The sequence below is a fragment of the Plectropomus leopardus genome, chromosome 18 (genome assembly GCF_026936395.1).
Source record: "Plectropomus leopardus strain MGB_pleo_1.0 chromosome 18, ASM2693639v1, whole genome shotgun sequence".
NCBI classification, from domain to species: Eukaryota; Metazoa; Chordata; class Actinopteri; order Perciformes; family Serranidae; genus Plectropomus; species Plectropomus leopardus.
In genome coordinates this window covers 16707010-16726101 of record NC_142193.1, presented here as the reverse complement: position 1 = coordinate 16726101, position 19092 = coordinate 16707010, and the positions used below count along the sequence as shown (strand labels likewise).

General features: G+C 42.1%; 1 protein-coding gene and 1 long non-coding RNA gene across 3 annotated transcripts in view; one reads left to right on the top strand and one right to left on the bottom strand.

Annotated features, from left to right (window-relative positions):
* LOC148186468 (uncharacterized) overlaps window positions 1–10990 on the top strand; it is a 72116-nt gene extending 61126 nt beyond the window's left edge. The window contains exon 3 of the long non-coding RNA XR_015774829.1: window positions 10308–10990. This is a non-coding gene — a long non-coding RNA (uncharacterized LOC148186468). The remainder of the gene's footprint in view (window positions 1–10307) is intronic.
* The window catches only part of olfm2a (olfactomedin 2a), a 57837-nt gene that overhangs the window by 16211 nt on the left and 22534 nt on the right, over window positions 1–19092 (bottom strand). Inside the window, exon 1 of one of the 2 annotated variants that reach the window (XM_042505253.2) lies at window positions 10997–11492. The exons of the other annotated variant lie outside the window; for it this stretch is intronic. Coding sequence (XP_042361187.1) covers window positions 10997–11140 — 144 coding nt within the window. The 5' untranslated portion in view covers window positions 11141–11492. Of the gene's footprint in view, window positions 1–10996; window positions 11493–19092 lie in introns of those variants that run through there. 2 annotated transcript variants of the gene reach the window in all.

Below are 19092 nucleotides of genomic sequence, written 5' to 3'. Positions count from 1 at the left end.
ATAAGACAAGAACATCGGTGGAAAATACACAAAGGGATGAAAAACACAACGGCATGACAGAGATGGAGTAAGAGCTCGATGGAGGATGAAGAAAGACAAAGACAAATGGGAGGAAAATGGGGGTTTCAAAGAAAAAGAGGAAGAGGGAGGGATCAGGCCACGCTGTGTGAAAGCAGAGCATCTAATAAGTTTGGACACAGAGAGGAAATGGAGCTGTTCGGGATCGATAATGCAGCCCGTAACCAGTTGAGGAGGGGTGAGGCTGAGAGGATGGATGTCTCTCTCTGACTAATCCAATCAAAAGTAGTGCTCGCGAGTGCACACACATGTAGGCAAAGGCCCGGCAAAGGACGATGTGTTCATTCATTCATATTGCACGTACACACACGCAGCATATAAAGCAAAATGTAATGAGAGAAGGAGCAGCCATTTTGGTGATAAAATTAAAGACTCATCCACATAAGTGGAAGGAAAAAAGGCTGGAAATAAAATCTTGAGGCTCGGCTCGATGCCGCTCTCCTGCTTTCTTTTGAGCGGTGTTGTGCTGCACTCTCGTCTCTTTGGGTCGGGGGATCAGATTAAAATGTCTTAGGGGACAGGGGGGACTGTGTGATTGGAGTGTAAAGTAGCAACCACCCTGCAAGCCAATGTGCTCACTGTCACTTCTTGTCACTCCTGCCAATCCCTTGGCACCCCACCCCCTCGCTCCCTTTCCTCTCTCTGCTCTCGCTGCCTTTCCCTTTTCCTCCCTCACACTCTCAGAGGAAGTGAATTTTAGATTACTCCAAATGAATTGTGAACAGACTACGTGAGCGACTTAAATATGCTGTAATAACAACCATCTCAATGACATTATACATTCTTTTTATGTTTCATTATTTTCAGGATATTTTAAGGAGACTCATACATTTTTAAAACTGATACATCTTAATTTAATTAAACTAAGTAAGTCATATTCTATTCGCATTTTCTATTCAAATTACATACATACATTAGTGATAATTCGGCAAGTCTACTGTGCACATGAATGACTCACGGTGAAACTTATTGGCACTCTTCCTAACTTATTATAAAATGATTCTTAATATCAGTGCATATATGTGAGTCAGTGTACAGCTAGTCCCTGCACTGACTTGCACAGTTTTTTTCTCTGTCAGTCAGCACCTTTCTTATCATTAGTCTGGCGTCTTTGAGGCAATCCAGCTTCAGAAGGCTGTTAGGTGGAGAGACGACCGAGGTCTACAGAGGCCAGAGCTGGAGTTAAAACAAGACAAAAGAGGCCGTCTCCACAGCGGAGCCTCCTCCAATTTCTTTCAACTGCATCTGACTGTCTATTTCATTCTGCCATTGCCTGAGGGGGAGATACTTTTCCTCTGTCTGCTTCTCTGCCCGCATCTCACTCACTGTCAGGGCTTCTGATTTATTGCAGCATGTGTGCGTGAGTGTGTGATTGCTCATAACGGTGTGCAAATATCTGCTGATGTACATGCAAGAACGGTACATGAAGTATAATTTTTTGGGCATACAGTATTTACATGAATGAATTCTCACAGATTCCAATAATGCATGCATTTCAAAATTGCAGCTATCTAGCCCCGAGAGGGTTTGTTTGAAAATTCCTGCAGCTGTAACACATGATTACTGCAGGACTGTAGGAGAGAATATACAATGGCTGCTACGATACTACAGATGTGTGCGGTTGATAGCTGATTGTGAGGCCACAGCACGGCACACCGGCTTCTCATTACAGTTGAAACCCTGCAGTGTTAACAGGTGGAGGTTAGCTTGCCTCAAATAGCAGAATCCACTTATGTTACTCACTCTGAGGGCATGTGCAGCCTCCTGCATTCAATAAAATTACCTCATATCTATACATGTGGGGGCTGTCTGCCTACGCACCAGATATCCACTTTTGGTTAAGGAGGATTCTTGCGAATGGATGCAGAAGTGGGCATCAATATTTCATACCTCTATCAGCCTGAAAGGGAGACACAGTTGGTGTCACACTGATTTTTTGATGATAGGTTACATAGTGAGGAGTAATATGCAATAAGTTTAAAATTCAGCAAAGTAATATCGGAGGCATGTCAGCTCCATTACCGTAAGACTTTGTTCATTTTCCAACATGTTTTAGCTCACGCTGTGCTCCTCATGTGCTTTTTTTGCAAGCCAGTGAGTTTTCACAGCATCACATCTTCTCTTCTCTTCATTAATGTTTCATAAATGCTAGGCTGAAATTAAGAGCTTATTTGAATCAGTTCCAATTTCATTACCACCCACCTATCCATTCTGCACTAACCTCCCCATTCTCATCACAGTGGCAGTTTAGAGAGCAGGAGGGAAGAGGTAATTCTTAAATGCAAATGCACTATGTCCCTATATGCTGTGTGCCTGAGCCGTTGCAAGGGGGATCTATATTTCAGCGCTCATATGCGACGGATCTCTCGGGGTGCGAGTAGTAAACTTGAATATGTTTTGGAACGCTGGGTAATTTATGTAAATATGATTAAGTCTCTTCTCTACAGCGAAGAGTGGGTCATTGACCTTGGTTCATTTAACATAGTGCTCGCATCATGCCACCCATCAGATATCTCATTAGTGTGGGAAAAACAACTTCTTCAGTATCTAATGTTATACAGAATAATATTCAGAGTGAAATGAGTGAATAATGTTTGCGTATTACAGGCAGGTCAGGCCTCAGAGTGTTTGAGTAGTGGTGATAACATAACCTGTCCTATCATCATCATGCTATCAGTGGCTGCTAGCTGGGGGCACTTTAGGTCTGGGGGATAATCCTCTCCTCCCAGACACAGACGAGGAGAGAGGAGTTGTTCAGTTCACTGTCCCAGAAATTCACCCATTAGATGTGAGGGATGAAATAGAATATGTAAGTGCCAGATTTGAAGCTGTCACAGTCATGGCTGCTATGCAAAAGCCCATTAAGGAAGAAGACAGCAGCAATGAAAACAACAGGAAACCGCAGAGAGTAAGAGAGATGAAAAAAATCAATTAGGCTTGCTCGCTAAAGTGAAAATTACTCTTTAAGAGGTTTGGCCTGCCCTCTTTTTGCGCCACCCCAGGCTTCCCTCTGTTCCAGTGATATCACATATGACAGCTTGGGCCTGTCAAGTCCCACCATCCACTCCTGGCATGTTTTCCAACCACAATCGTCCATCCTCCCAATAGGAAACCGATTTCAGTTACTGATACAATGATAGGCAGAAAAGGAAGAGTTGTGGGTTGAGAAAGGCTGACAGAGACATTATAGATGGTTCTAATTTCCTTTAGCTTAGTACAAATGCTGCCCAGTTACATTGCTGAATTACAACTTCAGTTAAATCCCTGCTGAGAGAGTGGAAGAGGAGATGAGATGAGATGGTGTAGCCATTACTTAGCTAAAAAGTTGTAACCAAATGCGATTTCCTCTCTGACTCCAGTATGCTGCAGACAAAATGGATAATTATAGGGGTGTAAATGGTTAGCTGTTAATCGCCAATAATATTTTTGACCAGTGTTGGTCTGTAGGTTAATTTTTCTACTGCTGAGTTCACTGCACTGCACACCATTTTGGTCTGATGGGAGCTAGATAACTAGCAGTCCCACTCATTCTGTGATTACAGCTAATAACGCAGTTGCGACCCGACAGCGTTGCTGGGAAAACATAGTGCCCATCTTTTGGTCTTTATATCACAAAACATTTCACATGCCTTTGTGCCCTGTTGTATCATTATGTGGCCTTTCTCTAAATTCAGAGGTTATTGCGGGTCCGTTGACAGCTTATCAGATCACATGGATGGATGAGAGAAGCAGCTGTTTGTTAATGAAAGCAAACATTAAGACCCTACAGAATGAATGGGTGGGTTTCACCTTAAATGCTCCTGACATTCTGCTGTGTTGTCTCTGACCCAAGTACTAAATTAGTAACCAGTAAACAGTATATTCCAATAGTCCTCCTAATGAAAGGTCCAGCTTCAAAAATCTGTTTGTGGTGGCAGATGTTTTACTTGTAGTGGTCCACCACAAATCAATAAAAGTATGAAAAACCCTGCAGTGGAACCCCACATTAAAAGGAAAGGTCATGTTGTATTTCATGTCTTTTTTTTCTCCTTTGAAATTCATGGTTAGTTACCAGTTAATGATTGTCAGCATATGGAAAGCAAAATTAACTGAAACTGACATCCCTTGATCAGATTCAGATCAGATAATGTGTGCATGTTAGGGGCGACCATTATGAAAACGAACCACCTTGTGATATTACCTGAGAGCTTCCTCACAGCACAAAGGCGCTCAGAAGCCTCGTGTTGTTAATGATTTACAAAGTTCAGAGGGATTATCCAATTAGACATTCAAGCTGGTGGTATCACTATCGAGAATTGCAGGGTGGACTTCCTCTGGCGTTTCATTAGACCGACCCTGGAGCTGGCTGCTGTAAAGCCAGAGCTAAATGAGATCATAAATCTACAGCTCCCTACTTTATGAGCATGACGGGAAGTCTATTATAACTTTCATAAGCAGCAGGCAGAAGGGGCATACAGGCAGAAGCAGGCGCGGGTCCTGAGATATGTGAGGGAGCTGACCGCCGCACTGTGAATTGAGTTTGCCACCACATCTGAGAAACTGCAGAGGACAGACGGTGTAAGAACAGGAGGACTCAGATAAAGCTTTATAGAGAGAAAGGAAGAAGCATTTTGAGAACATGAGGCGCCAAGGTGAGATAGTCTGAAAGTAAGGATAACAAATAAAGAGGTGCTGTCGATGTAATCGCTTCTGTTTCCATCCCACAATGCCAACTTTGTTTATCCAAGTTCTACAGCTTCACTTTCTTCCCATCTCTCTGTGCAGATTTATGTTTAATGCCATGCATTAACCTCTCTAAATGCTTGTCTCCAGCAAAGTAGAAACATCTGTCTCTGCCACACACTTCTATCTATGCCGTGGCCAAACAATCAGTTCTCATTTTTCAAATTTTGCAGGGTTTTGCTGTAATTGACTGCACACAAATACACATGCAACCCCCCCCCCCCTTCCACCACCACTCTTTAAATAATCAATCAGTCAATCCTCAATGCACAGGCCAGCTGCTGGCCTTTAAAATGAAACTCAATGAAGACTCCTAGTGAAGTACCTGGTCTCTCCTGCGCCCAAGGAAAACCGATTACCACAATCAGCACAGCATGGTTGCCAGTCAATAATGTGACTCATAAACTCATCATGCCCCTTCTCCCTGCTGCCTCCTTTTTCCTCCCTGCTGCTCGCTCTCTCTCTCACTCTATCATGCCTGTGACTGCCACCCCTCCTGCGTGATGCCCTGCTCGCTTTCCATCTGCAGCTCACTCGTTGCAATCCAGATCACACTTGAATGACAGTGGGGGTGGGCAGATGCGACAGGCATTTTATTTTTATTTTCTTGAGGATGGGGGGGCTCAGTTGGAGAACTCTAAGAGAAGCACGAAAAAAACACTCCTACCAATGCTCAGCACTGGAGCAACAATATTACACTTTTTAGAGCAGGCTGCCAGGGCAATACTAGGTGCCCTGATGCTGTAAAGCATTTGGCACCCACTCTGCTGTTAGACGGGTACAAGATAGCTCTATCACTGCTGGTGTTAAATAGAGGAGGGAGACGAGAGAGTGGCAGGGCGGCTAGTGTGAGAAAACACTGTATAAACTGTTAGAACACAGTCAGTGGTTCAATGCAAGAAAATATGGATTGTAGAAGTGTGTGAATTGTGGAATCATCAAATTGCTTTCGAAGGGCAAAGCAATAATTCAGGCATAAATTTAGATGGATTGAAATTACACTCTCATAACCACAAATGAACCATGTCACAAGCCTGATTATGAGCCCAACTATAAAGTCTGGGATCAATACTGCTTTGTACACAAGCTATCACACAATTAGCTCATGTATCAAAACAATTTAAAATTATATTACAAGACTGGCTTTCACTGAGATTCTGGCTTCGCACACTGTTTCACATTGACGAAGCAGTAGAGGACACCTGTCAGGGTCTGAACTTCAGTAAAGTTTGGTTGAAGGCAGCACAATAAACATAAAAACAAAGTGCTCAAATAAAATTCAGCAGCAGTGCTTAATCCGCAATCCATAGCCAAGAATCAATCTTTACAATCTGCTTCATTGGATTGCACAATGGATGTGATAAAGTTTACAGTCTCACTCGCTGACAGACAGAGGCTGGGTGACCCCAATCAGACTCTCAGCCCTGGCTCTTGTTCACTGCCATTTGTTGTTCCATGCTCCCCTTTGATGGTGTGCATATTTTCTTCACTTGTCTGCCTCACAGCTTTCTTATTTTAGATATCAAAGGGAAAGTCGCCACACACACACACACACACACACACACAAACACACTTTGAGTGCAGTATTATGGTATACAAACACAGTATGTAAAGCTTTATGATTTATGTATGCCCATCCTGCATGCACAATTAAGCATGCACAACCAGTATTTATTTATTTATTTAAAAAATTAAATAGCATGCCAGTAATACTTTTCTAAAGCACTCCATTGGGTGTGATATCCAAACTGAGAGAATCAGACAATGAGCACGTGCTTTTTAAACGGTTTATACTTTTTATTGCTATAAAGCAGACATTATCTTAATAGAGTTTCTTCTTTGACATTAACTTTTGGAGTACACCAGGGCTCAATTCTTGGACATGTCTTGTTTTCATTATGTATCTTACTACCAGGGCTACCCCTTGAAGTCTGAGATTCGAATCATCAGTTGGAGACACCTCAGTCGGCTGAGATTGCTTCAAGTCAAGCTGTCCTTTTTTTCTTTTTGCTAGTTAGTGTGCTGTGCATTGTACTTCTGGGGATGTTTTGGTCCCGAGTCTTTGCTGCAGAGTGGGCACTCTTGACTGTCATGCCACTCACTGTAACTTAATACGATACAGTCTTTGGCTTTTGTTTGATATCTAGTTTTGGCAAAAAAGGGTTTTGCACATTGCCAGTCCACATCATTAGATTGTTTACTATATAACATGGATGCTGCTGTCAAATTGAACGTCCCCCTAAGCCCTGTTCAAACTTTCAAACTTTATATGGGAAAAAAACCAAACTGTCAAATATTCGTATTTCACGGCTGATCCTGATTTCACTGACATCATTTTGAGTTGGGTAGAGCCCTACTTAACGCTACTGCTTAAAGTGCACCGGTACTCACTGATGGACAGTCACGGCACTTGGGTTGCCTGGGCGATCAATAATGGCCCCAAAAACATTGCATTACCCACGGGACACTGGGGACACTTAGTGGTGTGAGGTCTTTTGTGATACTGTATTAATACTAAACACTGAATCAATTTTCAATTAACAGCGTACATGCAAAGATTTGTGGCAGGTGTTTATTTTCTGTTGTGTTTAAACCAATTACTACTTAATGCTTTATTGCTGTAATCTGTCTTCAGCTATTTGACTCTTTAGATCCAAAGTAATAACGTATCACCAGCGTAAACACAAAGAGCAGAGGCCTATGAAACAGGTGGAGTCATAAAAGGTCAGTTTTCCTAAAATTAGATTTTAAAAAATCGCAATATATCCCCTTACTTACAGTACCACAATATATTAAATCGTAACCCCTTCATCACAATACGTATTGTTTCGCCAGATCCCTGTCAATACACAGCCATTGTGAGGCTCACCTGTTTCTGGTCATGCCTGCCTGCTTTTCTTTGTTGGTGGCTAGTCTAGTAAAAATGCATTACAATAATGCTGGCCTGGGTCAAAAAGGGCAACACGAAGAGAACACAGACAGTCAGAAGATGACCCAACAGAGCTTAAAGCCAATAAAAAGGCAATATAAGGTGTCTTCTTCCACCTAAGAAATATTAAAGAAGTATTTCACTGGTTTTTCATAAAACTTGGCTTTCTATGCAGTAGAAAGACCCACATACTTTTGAAATTAGTGATACATGACCAGAGAAAGCAGAGGAGGCTGTGGCATTTGCTTTATTAAACTTACAACTACCGCACCACTATATGCTCTTGCTGTTGGGTGAAGAAATGCGAGCTCGGCCGTTTTGACATAGGAAACAATTTTGTGGTTGGGTGGTAACAAATAATGTTGGATTTTAGCTAAACCGTACACTATGATGTGTTTATGAAGATATTTTAGGAGAAACAGACTATGTAACCGTTTGAGCTCACTTTTTTCAGACTCCATTTTTACAATATACAGTGTGTTGCCTACGTCCTATTTACAAATTCTCATATTACAGCCAAGCAGGGCACTAAAATAAGTTTCTGAAGACATTTTAGATTTGAAATTAGCAATAAAGTCACAATATCTTGGTTTTACATTTGATCAGCGCTGCCTACTTTTACTGTCCGATCGGAGTTTAATTTGAGTTTGAGAGAGAGAAAGTAGCTAGTCCCCCTCTTGATTCACTTAGATACCATTTGTGTCTGATGTGGCAGGCATACAAAAATGCAGAAGTACAATCCATAGTTGGAGCAACTGCCCCAAAGCCACCGGATGGCATGCTTTGTGTGTGAGATGAGCTGGGAGATCGGGTCGCGGGTAAAATGGGTGAAGTTCTTCTCACATTGTTATGGTACAAAGTACAAAAATGAATGGCAATTTGTTGATAGGTTAGTAATGAATTCAGTATTATATGCTTATAAAAAAGACTTTGTGTGTGCACAGCCTGGCAGGTCTACATCTCATCTTTGCTTGACCATCCTGCGCAGCCACACCAGTCCATGTAAGAGTTCCAGGGTCTCTTCTGCTCATTAAAGAACATGGTTTTGCACTATCCAGATGTGTACAAGCATCCAGGCAGTGTTGTGCTCAGTGCCATCGCAGCAAGGCATGTTTATACTCAGTCAGCTGTGTTCTTGGATCAGCTGGTTAGAAGATGGGCGCAGAAAGCAAGTGAAGCAGACTTTGAAAATAGCTCTGAGCTGGGAGAATATGGGACGCAGCATGCATGGGTGCCAGGCTGGGGAGCAGCCATGCAATGGCCACTGGCGCGCTACCACCACAGTGTCACAAGACCGTAGCGACATCGTCTTTGATTAAAAGTCTAAACATTATGTGAGTTATGACTGCTCCTGAGATCATCACAGGCAAATGTCTCATTAATAGTGATGGGACTTTGAGGCGAGGTTTTACATTAAAGTTTTATTCGCTGCCATTGTTTATGAGGGGAGATTATTCCTGTCTCAGAGCGAAGACACTTCCCATCACAACAGACTGTTATACTTTAATAATCCCTGGCACAATCAAACTGGCTCATCAGTTTGGATGAAACTTTGATGAAATTAACTTCATGGCAGCCTTTTTCCTCCTTTGGTTGTGGATGGCAGTTGCCTAAAAGGAAAATATCCACTCATAACTTTTGTATCCAGTCTTTTGAAATGCAAATGATAAGGCTTCCAGTTATGAGTCTTGATTAGAATGAGTTTACCAGGAAAAATCTTGCAATTCTTTTTTTATTCCACTTGACCCTGAGCAGCATAAGCAGGTATAGAAAATAAATGGATGCCTTATCCAGTCCGCACCCCCTGGGGGACAGGTGAATGTTCAAAAGGATTATAGCATTTAGTGCTGTAAATAATTCAAACAAGCCTTACCTCTGACATTGTTACAGAGATTAGTTTGTGATTTTACTTTGATGTTGCACTCAAAATTACCTGCTGAGATATGTACAGCTTGAAGGAAAGATTTAAAAAATCTGAGCAAAATGCTTTTAGCTAGATGCTTGACATTTTCACAAAGGTAACACTGTGCTCAGGCACCTTTTTCTCCAAAGAAAACATTTCAACCCGACACCTCGCTGCAACATTAAGGAGACATAAAGCAGGGGGATTGATGTTTTAACGAGCCGTTATGAATTATAAAACTCCTCTTCAAACAGATGGACCTCCACCCCTGAGACAAGAATGCCTAAACATACTCAGGGTACATATTTAAAACCACAAACATGCACATGCAGGCACGCACACACACACACATCCAGATGGTCGCAGATCTCTTGGGACGTTCAATTTCATTCAATCATTTCAACGGAGCAAGGCATTTGCTTAATGGGTGAGTGCCATAAAAACACACTCAGGATGGAGGCAAAGGCAATCATTAACCGCTGATGAACCAGAAAATATCTCATTTATTTGTCTGCTCGTATTTCTCATTGTCTGTCTCACCTTACATTGGCAAACTGAGACAGACAGACATAAAACTTGTGGATGTGCATCACATAGAAGACAAGCTTGTGTAAAACAAAATTTAAATAAAAATTTGTGACAAAAACTGAACAAATCCTCCTTTTTTTGTAACAGATCATTTATAGTGCCCTGTCTCGACCTGCATGACCTCTCTACATGCCAGAGGGTTTAGCTCAAGGAGTGAAAGACTGAGAGGATTTGGAGACAAACAGAGCGAAGGAGAAATAAGACATACTCAAAACTGTAATGCTGTCTCAACCTCCCCGACTTCCCCCATCACCTCTGGATCTGAGCACCATCCTTCCCACCCTGGAGGTGACTGACAGATGGGATCATCCTGAACATCACTCAGAACAGCTCTCTACCTCCCATCACCCCGGCAAAAACATATGATTTAACACCGCCAACCACACCACCTCCTCCGCCTCTCGCCATCACTCACAGTCACAAGCCCACAAATCAGCATCATTATACTTAATGTGACTCATGCACAAACATATGCATCATTCACGTTTGGGTGAAGCATTGGTCTAACATGCATGTCTACATCTTTCTCTTATTAATACAACATAACCCTTGAGACAGATTCTCCAAGTCCCATCTCTGAAACCCTTTGCTGCTTATGTAGTCAAACATGTAGACACTCACGAACTCACATGCTTGTATCTTTCTATTTCTCCACAATCTCCCTGTCTTCTGCTGTGTCACTCTCTTTTATCTCTCTTTCTGTCTTACATTCACAACGAGAGCATGTACAAATACAGTGCACACACGTGCAAAAAAGCAAAGGAAGTCATACGCACGCTGACAATCCTCTCTGAGGTGCCCCCTCTGGAGATGGTGGTCCCGTTGAGTCCCACCAGAGAGGGCAGAGTCTGAGACATCCAGTTGGTCACCATGGCCATGGTGCTGAGCACTGCCCCGATCTTTAGCATGGGAACGCTCATGTTTGCCTCCTGTGGGGCCCCGGTGCAGACGGCCCTACAGCCAGTCCTACCCTGCCCTGCCCTGGACCTTGGCTCCGGTCAAACCCCTCTCCGCTCCAGACGGCCCAGGCAGGGAACCAGCCAGTCAGCTTCTGCCTCAGCCCAAGCAGCGGCAAAACCCCCAGAGCTCAGTTAGAGGACTCACACACCACTGGCTCAGTCAAAGGGACAGCCAGAGAGCGGTTAGAGCAGAGCAGCTCACATCCAACAGCATCACGCTGGAATCTTCCCTCTCAGAGTGACTGCCTTAGCCTCACCCCCTCCCTCTCTCTCACACTCTCTCCATCTCTCTCACTTCCTCCCTCTCCCTTATCTCTCCCTTTTCTCTCTCTCTCTCTTTCTGTTCCCCTCTCTTCCTCAAGATGCAGAGCTGCGCATTGGCTGCCTCTCTGTCTCAACCCCTCCCAATCAGCCTCTGCTCTGTTCTTGCCAGCCCTGTTTTGCATGCATGTATCCATTCTTTTCTCTTTCTCTGACATTTGGCTATTCTTTTATGACTCACATCTTGGTGTGTGTGCACGGACACATTTCTGAGGCGGAGAGATCAGAGGGAGGCTGATTTCAGAGGGCTGAACTGTGCTTTATGTTATGTGGCATGTGTCTGCCAAAGGTGTCCCAGGCACAGTAGACTGTCCTCATCACACCGTTTGTACTGGATGGAGGACAGAGGATATGGAGGGAGGGAGGGAGAGAGAGAGTGGATAGATTTAAGGCTGGGGAAGGACTCGTGAGGGCAGATATGGGCAGCAAGGTATTAATGTGGGAGAGATCCAGGTGCTCCTGCCCACGGCTGCATCTGACAGCTCATCCGTCACTCTGCTTCATGACATATCTTAAATCAGCCTGTAGCTCACACTTTTCCTGTATCATACCAACTCCACTCTGCCTGCGGCGTAACCATATCACCATCTTCAGTTACATGTCTTCTTGACACTTAGTGCCAAGTGCATGAGCTCAAATTTGGATGAGGATTGAATTGGCATACATTGTGGAATATATTAAAGCTATTGAAACACCTTGAATGTAAAACTGACAGATAATGTCCGGATTTGTTCTTACCTGCCTGCTATAGCATGCTCTCCTTGAATGAGTTGGATTACATGTTATATTTCAAGTGGTTCAGTTTCACCATTGTTGTATTGCTATAATCCAAATGGCTTCAGCTTTCAGCACAATCACAGCAGGTAAGCCAGTGTCAGATATTATACTGAACGCTTTGCTGCCTTTTTTTGGTGTCACTTCCCTGCAGGGTGATTTGAGCTTATTACAAGACAGATTTAAGACGTGTTTTGAACTTTAGATCGGCCCATTTGGATGTGGGGGATGTTTTTTGTCTCTAAGTAATAACTGAATTTGCCACTCGCCTCTGCCACAATGGCATGGGAACTACATGGTGTCTAAAATTTTTCCTTAAAGCCTCCTCCCAACAATTTCTGTCAAGATACTGGCCCCCCTGCAGTGCCATGTTATGCCCTAAACAACCATGAATAATGATGACAGAATGGCCTACTCAGACAAAACGGCCAGGTCATCTCCCTTTCTTGCTTCTGCATCCCAGTCTGCTGACTTATTCAGTTTGTCAGCCATGGATGGGCTCCCTTCCCCACACAGTCACATTGGGTGAGTGATACGGGCTCCTCTGTGTAGGGTGTGCTGTGAAGTGATATGAGAGGAGACAGCTTTCTGAGCCCCATCCAAAAAATGTCAGCCCTCCTCAGCTCACCTGCTGGCTGGCGCATCAGTGTCGCCTGTGTCGGCTCCCTCTATTTTTGTAGCAAGACTGACCCCCTGTGGTAACAAGTGGAACTGCATCCAATGAGTTGCCTTAACGCACAACCAGAAAGCAAGCCAGTGCTTGTTACTGTTGTGCAATATTGAAGCTGGTGACAGGTAGTTGTCACTCTATGGGAATGTGTGGAGGAGATGTGAGGGGGCATGTGGCAGCACTGTTCAGAATCACACTCCTCTTTATCTAAAGGAGGTTTTAGAGAAAAGGTTCTGCTGCTGCTTTCTTACATTATGCCAGTGTCGAGGTGTCTGTTGGAAATATTGCATAGAAATTACTTAAAATTTCTAACAGAGTTAGAGTTTCATGTTGTGTGGATGTTCACATTATGACATTATGCAGACACTGGGTTTTGTTCTCCATAACTTACAATTAAATGTTATTATTCTTCATCACAAGACCTTTGGGAGACGTAGGGTTTTGGTTACTGAATAACAAACTTAAAAAAACAAAAACAAACTCAACATCGTCTGACATAAGTATTCTAAATCAAACTGTTGTTGGCATTAGACATTGTCCTGACATTGAATATTGGTCATTCAACCTCACAGCTGAAATTAAACCAAATACCCAAGCTAAGTTCAGTTTTCTTTTACATACATCAACCCCCTTTTTGAGTTTAAAAGTTGAAATATTTCATAAATAAACTAACCTGACCTTTAACCCCTCCCCTAATCTTAACCTGATTGGAAATGGTAATGGTCAGCTGTTAATGATTTTCTCACCCTAAATTGTTTAATGATTATTTTTGTCCCCTTTTCATCTTTTGTTTATCTTATATTTTAAAATAAGGGCTGAAATAAGTTAGGCAGTTGTTCTCCATACAAAAAGAGCATCAGGTCCCGTTACCTTGGGGCCAAGTCCAGTGCAATTTCATGACTCTCAGCATCATGATTATGGTCCCCTTACCTGACCCATGTCATATTAAACAAATAAAGAGTTTGAGAACATGTTTTTCAGGTTCCCTTTATGTGTTAAATAGAGTTTGGGGGCATGTGATCCTGGGTGAGCACGTATGTAAAATTAGGGAACACAGGATAGCAACATTAGACTGACCCACTACAGGTAGTGCAGCTCCACAAGTATTTTATCTAATTGATCATTAGCATATGCATGTAAACAGTAATAATAAAATGATATCAATATGTTTAAGGGGTTTTGCTCTCACGCTTTGGGTTAGGAAACCTTTGTGTTTTGTAATATACCATGCTATATCCTGTTTTTTCTTTAATGCACTGTCTAAAGAGATTGTAGTAATCGTCTTATTCACAGGGTGGCAGCAAAGATTTAAACATGGATATAGATGTCCTTTACCCTTGTATCTGTATTTAACCAAGCTCCCAAGCTCAGCTTCCTCAAAGAAAACCTAGTACCGATGTAAGAGGGCCGACTGAAATAAGAAAATCATTCTTATTGAAGCACCATCTTAGATAATTAGAGACCACCCAACCCATGCATGACTGTGGCCACTGAGCAAGAAGTAAGTGAGATAATTCAGTAAAAATCCATGGCTACGGCACAATGATATCTTAAATTTTTCTCCAGTGGCTTCGATTTGTACAGTTTGACTGCCAAAAATTATGCTCAATAATGCTTTTTGCAATAGACACTAAACACACCCACACCCACACACAGATTACTCTTAACTTATGAGGACTCTATTTGAAATAATGCATTCCTTAGCACCTATACCCCACAAGTGCATGTCTTACTCCAAACCTAACCTTGGCCCTAACTCTAAACTAATTTTTATCCCTTATGGAGCTCTAAGGACTATTTGATAACATAAAAAAACCCAGAACATCCTAACATTAAAGTATGACATCACTCAAAACTTGAATTGGTCCTCAACAAAGTCAATAGCAGTTATAATGGGCAACAGTTGAGGCCTCTTGTGTAACTCTTATTATGTTTTACTTTCAAATGATTGCAGAATAATTAGTGTTTCACCTCTGAATCAAAAGCTTTAAGCTCTCGCAATTTTTTATCGCAAAATAATCCTAACTGCCTTGTTGTTATCATTAAAATTTAGTGATCATTCAGTAAAATTCTGCAAAATTCTGATATTATAAATATATAATAATCAGCGGAAATAAAGCGAACCACCCTCAGCGAGTTATGGTGTTTCTTGCATTTTTCTTTCACAAAGTGCAGCTGCAGTTGACATCTTCCCAAACCAGTAGGGCTGGGCTTTGTTTTAAAAAAATATGATACAAATACCAATATCAGTACCTTTAAAGGGATACCGATACCAAGATTACTGAATTTGTTAGCCAAAATGTGAATAGTGGTGTGCAGAATTACTTTCAAACATTAAGTATACTGCGCTCAACCTTGCCACATTACAGACTGTATGGATTGGAGCTGCTGCTGTGGTTGTGTGGCTCCACACCTGGGACTGTTGGTGAGAGTCCGCTCGCACACGCACAGTGACAGGGCTAAGTGTTACCATCTAATAGGCAACATTACCTAACTCTTGTTAACCAAGTCAAGCTGTTTTGGTGTTGGTGTAAGTTTGTTAGGAAAGTTCAAAGGCTCAAATGTTAGTAGCTGAAGATGCGTCATGTTTAACTAACCGTTTGCCAAGGGTAGAGGGACTCCCTAGACGGCAGACAGAAAGTTTTTGAGAGTGGGGAAGCTTGAAAAGGATCAGACACCTTGTTCAAAAAGAACCGGATGCATATATTATATGACTGGATGACTGGACCGGAAGTTGCGACGCTTGTTGGTATTGGGCTTTTTTGGTCGGTACCTTGAAAGTATTGAGTACTGATACCCAGCCCTAAATTTTAATAGCCATATTCGTAGTAAGTATAGATCAAATCAGACATATGGTACTTAAATATTTCTGTAATATTTCCATAGGGACTGTGGTCATACATGGACAAAATAAAATACAGTGACTTTTAATTAAGACTCTCTTATTAATTGATTATAACAACATAAAAATGGCAATGTATGTATTATCCCAAGCCCCCTTTATTCTCTCTTTTCTTCAGCTTGCATCACACAACTCTATTCTCTCTCTACTTTGATGACAATGCTTTTTTTTCTTTATAAAAAACTAATAAGGTTTTATTCATTTGTGCCAAAAGAAAAAACCCTGTGTGCATGCTGCACTTGCTGAATGTATAATAACTGAGGCCTCTTCCAGACACTCCCACATCAAATCTTTTGTTAGAGGTTTTCACCTCTGCACCCCTTTCTTCTATTTCAAGGCGTCTTTTCATCCGAGACCATTGTTAATAACTTATGTATTTGCTTTACCCGTGTAGAGTGGAGTGCACCTGAACTCCCTCAAACTCAAAATTCGTCTCACAGGCTGCGGGTCAGATGCCATCCTTTGTAAAGTGATGGACCAAATAAAGGATGGGAATAATGGGTGTCATGAGGACAATCTGCCATACCTCAAAGAATTCCAGGCTCTGCCAATCAACTGTCTAATCACAGAGTCTGTTGGCAGAACAAGCTTTCATTAAATATTAGCTAGAGAGGAAGTCAGCTATTTAACCTGTATTAATTTAATCCTTTTTGATTAATTTTCACAGCCATTCCTCATAATTTCCACTCTAATAATTGGCCAGCCTCATTTTCGCTGCTACTCTGCTGTGTCATTATCTCCAATTCGCTGTCGCTCTCTTTTGTTCTCCTTCTCGGTGAATTTTATTTAGCCTTTAACTCCTCTCACTCTCTCCCTCGCTCTGTTGTCTCTCTTGGCCCCTGTGGCTATGAGAAAAAATGGCATCATACCATGTGTTTCTCCATTACCCTGCATGTGTCTTAGCATCTACTATTTCTGTCCTGAGTTCATGCACGTCCAGTCATGATCTTAGCTGTCATGTGCATGCTCGGACTCAGATGTATACTATGCAATACTATGGAACACATACATGCACACATGTTATGCAGCTGTTTGGTTTCTCCACAAAGACATGCCAAGATGGCCTTGTGCTTTATCATAAACATCTAAAAAAATAACTCCTAGCCTGTGGACATGCTCTATAAAGGGCATTTTTTTTATCAGTTCAAACGGTGAAAATGGCCACCAACTGCAGAAACAGCAGCGTTTGAGCACACCCATGGATGGCAGTAGAGCGCTACAGAGCCCTGAGGTCACAGGGACAAACTCTGGGTGAGATAACAATACTGAGGCAGAAAGCGGCAAACACTAGCCGCATTTTCGCTGAGCACAAACAGGCAGCTACAGATTCACAGCTGAAACACACGATCATATTACACCTGAGCTAATTAAACAGACCTCCTTCATAATGATGCAGAGCTGTTTCGACTGAGGCAGGGAGGCCGTACACACACCGAGCCCCCCGCCTGAGCTCTCAAAGATGCTGCAGTCATCTGACTCTAAGAATACTGGCTATTTTTCTGAGTCATAATTCATTAATTAAATGATGGACGTGGAGGCCCACTTCCTTCTAAATATATCAAGATCAAAATCAGCTTAAACAAAGCGTGACCTCATTACCATGGCAGCTATTTAAATGGCATAAACAGGCTGTACCCCAGGGTTCAGGAAGGCAGACGCAGTGGTGTGCTTTCAACATGGAGTGTTTAATCTATTAACGGCTCCTGTGGGCCTTTGATTAAGGAAACTCATCTGGGCTTTTAAATTTTATAGTAGCGACTGAGACCACAGGAGGATTACAGAGTACACATGCATCGACCCCCGCACGCATAAAGTGCAGAGAACACATCCTATGGAGTTGAGTGTGTTCAATAATTCAAGCAGTGAGCGTTCACCACAAATGGAGTAAGCCCTCTGTCCCCCTCTGACCACAGAGGCGATTGACGGTATATGATTCATGACAGGATAAATGTGGCATGCATGAAGACTTTACATGGGAGTCAATAACGTTGCATGTTCAGTACAGTTAAACAAGAGAAGGCACTATAATCTCCTAAAGACAATAAAAAAAACGTTATATATTATCTCTCTCTTGCGTTCACTTGTTTCAGTTTCTGTGTTTGCATATGCGTGCATTGATTTGTTTGTGTGTGTCAATGCCGTTCCGTATTTGTGCCTGCTTCCACAAGTTGCGCTTTCTCTCCACTGAGCTGTGAAATGTCCACAGTACCCTCTAATGGTGGTTGCCACAGTGTGGTGTGCGAGACCGGGTTGCGCTGTGACATGCACGTGATGTACAGTATCTCGGTCACAAGCAAAAGTAAGGAACCAAACAACCCAAAAGTGCTTGACCACAAAAATGTCAGTTAACAGGTGAGAATCTGTCCTTCCAGTGGGAACATGTGAGAAAGAAAATCAATATAGTAAGTGTGCCTGCCTGGCTGTATTGACTGTAATATCCTGTGGTAAGTCCATCCATTGCATTTACAGTAGAGCCCACAGAGCCCATCTAATCAACCCACAGTGAGGGGAGGCATTCATAATATATCACAAGGCAAGTCTGCTGATCTGAAACCAAGACTCATAATAGAGGGGTTTACCACGAAATAGTAATGGAGTAGTAGTAGAGTTTCAGCTTAAAATTGGCTGAAAAGCTGAAAAGCTTCTTTCACAGCTGGTTTGAATGGTGTCACTCTGTAGTCAATGTCAGTCTATTAGCGACACACATTCTCAGCTAAGGGAATACATTATCAGTGCTCTCTATCCAACTTGTTGAGCTGTAATGTTACATAAATGCCACCAAACGAAGCTATGCAAGTACAGAGGCGCTTACTGTAATGTATTGGGTTTTTGTTTGGGGTTTTTGTTGCCACAGAACAAAGTGATGCAGAAAATGTGAGTTTGCATATTGTTTTCTTTTACTCTTTGTCATTATACTGTTTGTTCTTTGGTCCATTTGTCCACACTGGCTTTAAAGGAAGCCTTCCAAAAAAATCACAGGTAGCATTATAGTTCACTGTATTATTAATCAGAATGACATTTACTTGCATATGAAATGCAGTATAATTCCTTCAAACCATAACGTCACCATTCTGTATTGTGTTTTTTTTTTTTGCTTGGTCCTGTTTTGCTGATTTTACACTGCTGGTATATTAACACTGATAGAACAGCAATTAGAAAAACAAATGATCTATTTATATTCATCACAGATAACATTCAATTAATAACATTTATTTCACTTTAATTTGGCCAAAAACTGAAGTAATT